This window comes from Leucoraja erinacea, chromosome 34 (assembly GCF_028641065.1).
Source record: "Leucoraja erinacea ecotype New England chromosome 34, Leri_hhj_1, whole genome shotgun sequence".
In the NCBI taxonomy this organism is placed as follows: Eukaryota; Metazoa; Chordata; class Chondrichthyes; order Rajiformes; family Rajidae; genus Leucoraja; species Leucoraja erinaceus.
Genome location: NC_073410.1, coordinates 7,172,896 through 7,182,500, shown reverse-complemented (window position 1 = coordinate 7,182,500; position 9,605 = coordinate 7,172,896). Strand labels below are relative to the sequence as shown.

General features: G+C 47.5%; 1 protein-coding gene across 2 annotated transcripts in view; it reads left to right on the top strand.

The window, feature by feature from the left end:
* Window positions 1–9,605, top strand: part of unc5b (unc-5 netrin receptor B) — a 196,292-nt gene that overhangs the window by 152,044 nt on the left and 34,643 nt on the right. For both annotated transcript variants that reach the window (XM_055661770.1, XM_055661769.1), the window contains 2 exons: window positions 3,712–3,892; window positions 8,722–8,889. In XM_055661770.1, coding sequence (XP_055517745.1) covers window positions 3,712–3,892; window positions 8,722–8,889 — 349 coding nt within the window. The remainder of the gene's footprint in view (window positions 1–3,711; window positions 3,893–8,721; window positions 8,890–9,605) is intronic.

Genomic DNA, 9,605 nt, shown 5'->3' with positions numbered 1-9,605 from the left:
AGGTATAAAAAGGTTCAAAACAATCAGAGATGGCACCGATGACCAAGGTGGAGCCCACAATGGTCCATTGTTGGCCTTGGAAGAGGTGATAACATGGATGCGAACAGTGAAACTGGCAGGATGACTAGGGTGGGGGAGGGGTGGATTGAGAGGGAATGCAGGGATTACTTGAAGTTAGAGAGATCACTATGAATACCGCTGGGTTGTAAGCTGCCCAAGCAAAATATGAGGTGCTGTTCCTTCTAATGTAAGTTGCTACCTTATATATTTAAGATTCTTTATGAATGGGTCACCAACTTGCTACGATCACAGTCACTATTGTATCCAATGAAAGAGAGTCAGGGATAGAAGACAGTGTCAGCCACTGGAGCGTAAACATTCAAAGTAGAGGTACCTCAACGTGGTCCCACACTGTGCCTCAAAAATTGAGCCATGTTACAACTGAGCTGAATTTTGTGAGATGCATCAAATGTGTAGCTGCTGCAATGTGTATTAGTTTCGTTTATTGCCATGTGCACCAAGTTGGTGTGAAAAGCTTTTGTTGCATGCCAACCAGTCCGCAATTAAGTCATTTACAGTGTACAGATACATAATAAAGGGAATAACGTTTAGTGCAAGGTAAAGCCAGCAAGGTCCGATCATGGATAGTCTGAGGGTCACCATTGAGGTAGATCGTAGTTCAGGGCTGCTCTCTGGTTGTGGTAGGATGATTCAGTTGCCTGATAACAGCTGGGAAGAAACTGTCCCTGAATCTGGAGGTGTGCGTTTTCACACTTTTGTAACTTTTGCCTGATGGGAGAGGGGAGAAGAGGGAGTGGCCAGGATGCGACTTGTCCTTGATTATGCTGCTGGCCTTGCCGAGGATAAATGGAGTCAATGGAAGGGAGGTTGGTTTGTGTGATGGTCTGGGCTGCGTCCACAATTCGCTGCAATTTCTTGCGGTCTTGCATGGAGCTGTTCCCAAACCAAGCTGTGATGCATCGTAATAAAATGCTTTTTATGGAGCATCTAGATGGAGGGGAATTATCTCCCCCCCTTGTGTCTAGTTTACACCTATCACACTTAGGATGTCACCCTCACAAATGTCAATGGTGTTAAAACTGTGAAAGCAGTCACCAGCTTCAGCAAAGCTACTAAATACCTTGAGTGCGTTCCAGTCCCCTGTCTCCACAGCTCCAGGGGTGTTTTGTAAATATTTCCATCAGCCGTTGTGAATGTTAAAACGACGGCAAGGTAAGGCACTCTGTGTGACTGTTCGTTCATCTGCTTTGGCATCCTGCAATGCTAGGATTATTCTGCCGTCACAATTCGAAGATGCCCAATAGTGTGTGAAATGGCAATTGAGGGAACAGCATGTCCATCTGATTAATTTACTGGATGATCGGGACAAATTAGCCAGCCTCAGCAGAAGCATTAGTGCGCTGATAAATGTGCCACATGTCAGACCTGAAGAGATTGTCACTGCAACCTGAGCATCTACATGGGATATCTCTGCCGTGTTAACACGACTAGCTAACAATGTACCTGGGATGATCTTTCCACCAGGAAGATCTTCCATGAAGTGTGTAAGTCAGCTGAAGTTCGGGATAGTCATGCATGATTCCACATTCTCTCTCTTCATCCCGACAGGAGTGGGGAGAAGAAGGAATGACAAGTCCGGGGTTGGGACAAGTCTTTGGCTTTTCGTGGATGGTCCAATATACACTGGTGCGGGAGAAATTGAATGCTCTGGGTAATAGTGAAGGTTTCAGTCAAGCTATCCGACGTGTCCTTGATTGTATCCAACATCTCGATAGTTCTTGGAGGTGCACTGATCCGCGTGCATAAGAGATGTGAAAGATGCTATGTAAATACAAATTTTAATTGCAACTTAGAACAAAGACTGCTGACATTTACAGGTTTCTGAAAGATGCACGCACTTAAAATAAAATTGCCTTTATACTTCATCGTATATATACTCCTTAGTTCTGTTCTGATATTGCATTGATCGAGGCCCCATCTCTAATGCAGGGACTGCATAAACTGCTGCTGCAAGAGTTTCTCAAAGGCCATCACAGTGGGCACTGCAGGACTCAAAATATCAAGGCACTGCGTCATCTTGCAGATACGCTCACAAGGGACATGCAAGGGAGTATGTTGAATGGCTCCCAATTTACTGCCACTCATTTTAATAAGTCAATGTAGTGAGGGAAGATTAAAGGGCTAACAAACATTGTAGTCAGGCCAATTAATCAGTGAACACTTGTAACTGTGTGAATGGAAACAGATTAATTAGAAATGCATTAAAACCTAATGAAAATAGAATCTTGCTTACTGAGCTCCATTTCTGGATCAAATGATTCTTTCCCCAGAACAGATTAAATTGCACACTCGAGTGAGTTTCTCTGGGAGCTGAAGGCCAGGCAACCTGCAAATATCATCATTTGATAAAATAATTGATATCTTTAATTCTATTGATTAAATAACGGGCGATGGAAGAGTGGAGATGAGACAAAGGTCAATTGAGATAAATCTAGTCGACGATACTGGCCATTTGTTACATCTTAATGGTATCTGGGAGGAATGTGACCTCGAGATATTGGCATTGATTTGGATCGAGCTTGACATGAGATAACAAATAAGTGGTCACTGAATAAGCGCAGTGGAAATTTTATCCCCTTTGCGTGCATAGAGTGTACATAAAGGGGCGGCATGGTGGTGCAGTGGCAGAGTTGCTGCCTTGCAGCGCCAGAGACTACGGGTGCGTCTGTACGGGGTTTGGACGTTCTCCCCGTATCTTGTGTGGGTTTTGTCCGACATCTTTGGCTTCCTCTCAAACTTCAAAGACGTACAGGTTTGTAGGTTAATTGGCTTGGTGTAAATGTAAATTGTCTCTAGTGGGTGTAGGATAGTGTTAATATGCAGGGATCGTTGGGTGGCATGGGCTCGGTGGGCCGAAGGGCCAGGTTCCGCGCTGTATCTCCAAAACTAAAAACATAATTACTAGCACTTGTGTGTTGTACTCGACTTTTGCGACAGGCTGTGGCCTGGAGACAAAAACAGGGTTATGCCCCTGTCCCACTTAGGAAACCTGAACGGAAACCTCTGGATACTTTGCGCCCCACCCAAGGTTTCCGTGCGGTTCCCGGAGGTTTTTGTCAGTCTTCCCTACCTGCTTCCACTACCTGCAACCTCCGGCAACCACCTGCAACCTCCGGGAAAAGCACGGAAACCTTGGGTGGGGCGCAAAGTATCCAGAGGTTTCCGTTCAGGTTTCCTAAGTGGGACAGGGGCATTAGGGTCAGGTGGAAGTGTTCTTTCCAGAGAACACTGCCTCAACTACCTTCTCCGTCAGCTGGTTCCATAAACTCTTTATGTTTAACGTTCCATAAAACTTTTCCCACTCACCTTAAGCCTCTGTCCCCTGGTTCTTGATTCAACTATTCTGGGTAAAATACTGTGCATTTGCCTTATCAAGTCCCCTCATGATTTTATACGCCTCTATAAGATCACCCCTTATGCTGCTGCATTCCAAGGAATAAAGTCCGAGCCTGCTCATCCTCTCACTGTAGCTCAGCCCCTCGAGTCCTGGCTAAGTCCCCTCTGCACCGCTGTGGAACCTGACTCAAAGACAGAAGTGTTTGTAAACTGGGCGACCAATGTAATCGTTTGGCCATCATGTTGATTCTGAAGGACACTGCTACTAACCTGCTGTCCATTGATCTGACCCAGGTGGAATGGCTGAAGAATGATGACATTATCAATCCGATCCAAGACACCAACTTCCTCATCACCATTGACCACAACCTGATCATCAAACAAGCCCGCCTGTCCGACACAGCCAACTATACCTGTGTGGCCAAGAACATTGTTGCCAAGAGACGTAGTACCACCGCTACGGTGGTTGTATACGGTAAGCGTTGACGTTTGTTAATTGTCTCAATATATTTGCCTCTTTTCAGCATGTCCTGCGTGTATACGGCATCAATGAGGGAGGTATCACCAGACTCGGAGTGGTGACATCCTTAAGGGCCTCTCCCACTTGGGCGTCATTTGCGCACAAGGACGTAGGTTGCGCACAAGGATTTTTAGAATCCCCAAATCTTGGGGCGCCGCGCACTACCGTGCGTCACTGCCTACGCCACAACGTCTCACCACACACCATGCGTGCATAATGCATGCCATAAATGATGTTGCGTAAATGACACGCAAATAACACCCAAGTGGGACAGGCCCTTTAGGGTATAACTGCAGAACTTGCTCTGGGCAGGATCCTCATAGGTAGGTTTGCCAATTTCCCGCTCCCAAATAAGGGACAAAAGGTCAAAATACAGGACAAATTCCCAACGGCAATTCGTTGACCGACTCAGCCTGGGCTCCGTGAATGATGAGTTGGCCCGGGTGCTGGACTGCACACAAAGCCCGGCCGGTAGGCCAGCTGAGGATCGGCCATGAGAAGGAGGGTTGGTGGTGTCGGCGGTGAGCGAAGGTCCGAAGGTCGGAGAGCTGGCCGGGTTGCACACCGACGGGGCCACGGGCGAGGCGCTGCTGCTGCACTGCGTGGGGACGGGTGAGTTGTGGCCGGACGTGGACACTCCGACCTGACAGTCCCCTTGACCAGAGCAGTAGCAGTCAAATACGGACAATGGCAGTCCCGTACAGGACAAACCAATTTGGCCCAAAATGCCGGGATGTCCTGGCTAATGCGGGGCAGTTGGCAACTCTACTCTACGCCCAATCATCTTCAATGATTATCTTTCTCCAGTCGAGATGCATGCTGATACGTAATTCTTTGCCACAGAAGGCCGTGGAGGCTGTCAATGGATATTTTTAAAGCAGGGATAGATAGATTCTTGATGAGTATGGGTGTCAGGGAGAAGGCAGGAGAATGGGATTAGAAGATAGATCAGCCCTGATTGAATGGTAGAGTAGACTTGAAGGGCTGAATGGCCTCATTCTGCTCCTATCATTTATGGCCTTAAGATTGAACTTTGTTAGCACAGTCCATTAGTTGGGCTGCCTCAATTTTGTCTGCCCTTCCCTTCACCTCTCAGCCCCACCCCCTCCCGTTCTGAACCTTTGCTTGGCTTGCCTTCCCCACATAAAACGGAATAACATCTCCCCGAAGATTGGGCACCATCATTGCATTAAAACGTTGTTACTATAATTTTATACACGGCAATTTCCAGGCTTATGAATTTAATGAGTCCATTACAGTTGTGCTATGTTCCTTAAATGCCCAAGTGCTTAACCTGCTTTTAGCTTTTAGTTTAAAGGTTTTTATCTGCATTTTCTCACGACTCTGCTAAATTTAAGGCTGCGTTAGGAGTCGGTCCAGGGAATAGTGCAGTTTAAGTCGAGGGCAAGGGGTGACGGAGAGGGGGGACGAGGTGATACAAAGTAGACGCAGCACAGAGGTTCGGCTCATTTTGCGGTTAGGTGCTACAGAGGAAATGGGTAGTCGATGCTTCTGCTGAAGGGGTGGCTAAACCGACCACAGCTGACCGAGCCTGCCATCAACAAGACTACGTAGCAGTTACAGAGAGGACCAAGGAAGTGAGGACATTGAATGTGAAACTTGGTTCAAGTTCACAAGGAATCGGAGTAGAATTAGCCCATTCGGCTCATCGAGTCTCCTCCACCATTAAATCATGGCTGGTCTATCTCTCCTTCCAAACCCCATTCTCCTGCCTTCTCCCCATAACCTCTGACTCCCGCACTAATCAAGAACCTATCTATCTCTGCTTTTAAAATATCCACTGACTTGACCTCCACAGCCTTCTGTGGCAAAGACCTCCACAGATTCACCACCCTCTGACTATTTGGATGTTACTCTTATTTTACTATACACACTTTTTAATTCAAGGAGCGCCCCACAGGATGTATCAATTAACTTCCTTGGTAATTCCGTGTAACATGTCACTGATTCCATTTCAGTGGAATAAAACTCGGGAAGAGATCTTACCGAATGTTACCAAGCAAAGTTGTAATCTCTCCCCTTTCCTCATGGCCAGGGAGCTGGGTTCGAGCTCTCCCTTGCCTAGCGGACCTGTTCATATCACAGCTCCAAGAAGCACACCCAGCTGGCTAAGATAGACACAAAAAGCTGGAGTAACTCTATGGGTCAGGCAGCATCTCTGGAGAAAAGGAATAGGTGACGTTTCGGGTCGGGACATTTCTTCAGACTGAGATGCTGTCTGACCCAGCGCTGGTTACTCCAGTGCTTTGTGTCTTATCTTCGGGTTAAAGCAGCATCTGCAGTTCCTTCCTACACTGCCAGCTGGGTAAGGTGGGCAGGTACCTCGTGCCCTGTTTCTCCCCTGACTCACCTTCCTGTTACCCGTGCAGGATGCCGGAGAGAATGCACCAGCTCCTGCAACAGATCCTTTAAATATACACAGTCGGAAATAAATAGTATGGAATAATTCATGGAGGCCTCATGCCTTTTCTAAAAGGAATTGCCAAAAGGATCTGATACAATTTTAATGTGATTGCTGGATTGATTGATCCAGGCACATTTCCTACCATCCAGCATCCCAAGTCTACCTTGTGGTTACACACAGCATGTCGAGAGTGATGCGTGATTAATTGTCTGAGGAAGACTAACAGATGTCGGCAGATGGGTCATTGATAATTGATCACAGCAAGCGATGTTAATATTAACCCCACACTCAGCCTCTCACTACATCCCCAGCCATCCACTGCTCTCACCACTGCTGGTTGCAACCTTCCCTTGTAAAAGCCAACTAGCTTTGACCAGTCTTCTTGGGCAGATACTGCTCCTATTTATGATAGAATGGGTATGAAATATTTAGTCACAGTCGTACTTCCCCGACACAGGCCCTTCGGCCCAAGCCGTCTATGCTGTTGAATATGCCCCATCAAAGTTAGTCCCATTTGCCCATGTTTGGTCCCTATCCTATTCTTATCGATATACCTGTCCCAAGTGTCTTTATACTGTTAATGCCCCTGTGTCCCACTTAGGAAACCTGAACGGAAACCTCTGGAGACTTTGCGCCCCACCCAAGGTTTCCGTGCGGTTGCAGGTGGTTGCCGGAGGTTGCAGGTAGTGGAAGCAGGTAGGGAGACTGACAAAAACCTCCGGGAACCGCACGGAAACCTTGTGTGGGGCGCAAAGTCTCCAGAGGTTTCCGTTCAGTTTTCCTAAGTGGGACAGGGGTCTTACAAGTCTCTGCCTCCTCTGGCAACGTTCAATACACTGAGTGAAAGAGTTGCCCCTCAGGGGCATATTAAAACTATGTCTTCAAGCCTTTCATCTTAAACTTACGTCCTCTAGTTTTTGATTCCCCTACCCTGGGTAAAATACTCCACGCATTCACCTTAGCTATTCCCCTCGTGATTTTTATACACCTCTGTAAGATCCCCACCATTCTCCTTCCTGTAACGGGGTGGCTAGCTGGAACTGCAAGCAAAACTCCAAATGCTGGCGAACCAAAGCCCGATAAAGCTTCATCATGACATCCTGACTCGTACTCAACGGCACAACCAATGAAGGCAATACCACATGACACAGCCGTGATATACTCGAGTGCAGGACAGGCTTGAGGATTGAATTGCTTCTTGCTCTTCCCATTGTTCCAGGTATCAGTTGAATCAATTTTCTCTGGAACAACAGGCAAAACCTGCAGGTGTTGGATATCTTATAAGGGCACCCTAATGAGGGTTCTTATTTGGGGTGCACGGAGGCACAGAGGTAGAGCTGCTGCCTCACAGTGCTTTCGGCTCCAGAGATGCAGGTTTGATCCCGACTATGGGTGCTGTCTGTGTCAAACGGAGTTTTACGTTCCCCCCTCCTGCGTGGGTTTTCTCCGTGATCTTCGGTTTCCTCCCACACTCCAAAGACGTACAGGTTTGTAGGTCAATTGGCTTGGTATAAATGCAAATTGTCCCTAGTGTGTGCAGGGCAGTGTTAATGAGTGAGGATCGCTGGTCGGTGTGGGCTCGGTGGGCTGTGAACTAAACTAAAGTACATCTCTAAACTAAAGTAAAATTTGCAATAAATGTCGGAAATGGCTAAATCCGCATCTTCCACAGGAGCCTGACATTGATAATTTGCTCTTGGCTGATTTTAGCATACAAGGTGGGAGAAGGGCAGTCTATCCCATTCACTGCTGGCAAGACCACTAGTGCGTATATATTTGTGCTCTTCTGCAGGTGGACAACCTTCCTACCCAATAAAAAGACACAAAGTCCTGCAGTGACGAAGGGTCCCGACCTGAAACATCACCTATCCATGTTCTCTAGGGATAGTACATAGGTTCTAGGAGCAGGATTAGGCCATTCAGCCCATCGAGTCTACTCCGCCATTCAATCATGGCTGATCTATCTTTCTCTCTCAACCCCATTCTCCTGCCTTTGGCCTATAACCCCTGAAACCCCCCATATGAATCAAATAAACCTACTAAACAGGATGCTGGCTGATCCATGCATTACTCCAGCACTTTGTGTCTTTTTATGCAACCCAGCATCTGCAGTTCCTTGTTTTAACCCAATAACCTTTGATTGGATATCATATCTCTGATATGAATCTCCAGTATGTAGAAGGGTCTCAAGCTGAAATGTCACCAATTCCCTCTCTCCAGAGCTGCCGCCTGTCCCGCTGAGTTACTCCAGCATTTTGTGTCTTATTGTCGGGAGTAAACCAGCATCAGCAGTTTCTTCCTACTCGTATCTCTGATTGTTTCGTTTCCCTCTTCCCGTCCTCCCTTGCCCTGGCAACAGTGAACGGAGGCTGGTCGACCTGGACAGAGTGGTCATCGTGTAACAATCGCTGCGGGCGAGGCTGGCAGAAGCGGACCAGGTCCTGCACCAACCCAGCGCCTCTCAACGGCGGGACCTTCTGCGATGGGCAGACCTTTCAAAAGATCGGATGCACCACCATGTGCCCAGGTGAGGTGTCGGAAGCAGCGGTGCTTCACGTCAGCACCAACAGTCCACACTCTAACCATCCCTGTGGTAGTATTAGCTCATCAGCACTATTTGCAATCCACCTTCGTTAGTCAATGAATGGACATGAATCACAGGGGTGCAAGGATGGTGAAGATGGCTTTATATATTCCCTTTCATAGAGTCATAGAGTGATCCAGCATGGAAACAGGCCCTTCGGCCCAACTTGCCCACAACGGCCAACATAGTCCCACCTTCCCACATTTGGTCTATATCCCTCCAAACCTGTCCTATCTATGTACCTGTTTAACTGTTTCTTAAATGTTCTAGCCTCAACCACCTCCTCTGGCAGCTTGTTCCATACACCCACCGCCCTTTGTGTGAAAAAGTCACCCCTCAGGTTTGCAGATCAATTAGCCTCTGTAAATTGTCCCTGGGGAGTGGATGAGAAAATGGGATGACATGGAACTGGGGTGAACGGCTACTTGATGGTTAGTTGATGTGAACTTGGTCTGGCTCATTCCACATGCGTAACTGTGAGGGTGGCACGGTGGCGCAGCGGTAGAGTTGTGACTATGGGTGCTGTCTGTACACCGGGAACTGCGTGGGTTTTCTCCGGGAGCTCTGGTTTCCTCCCATAAACCAAAGACGTACAGGTTTGTAGGTAATTGGCTTTGGTATAAATTTAAATTGTCCCTAGTGTGTGTAGGATTGTGCTA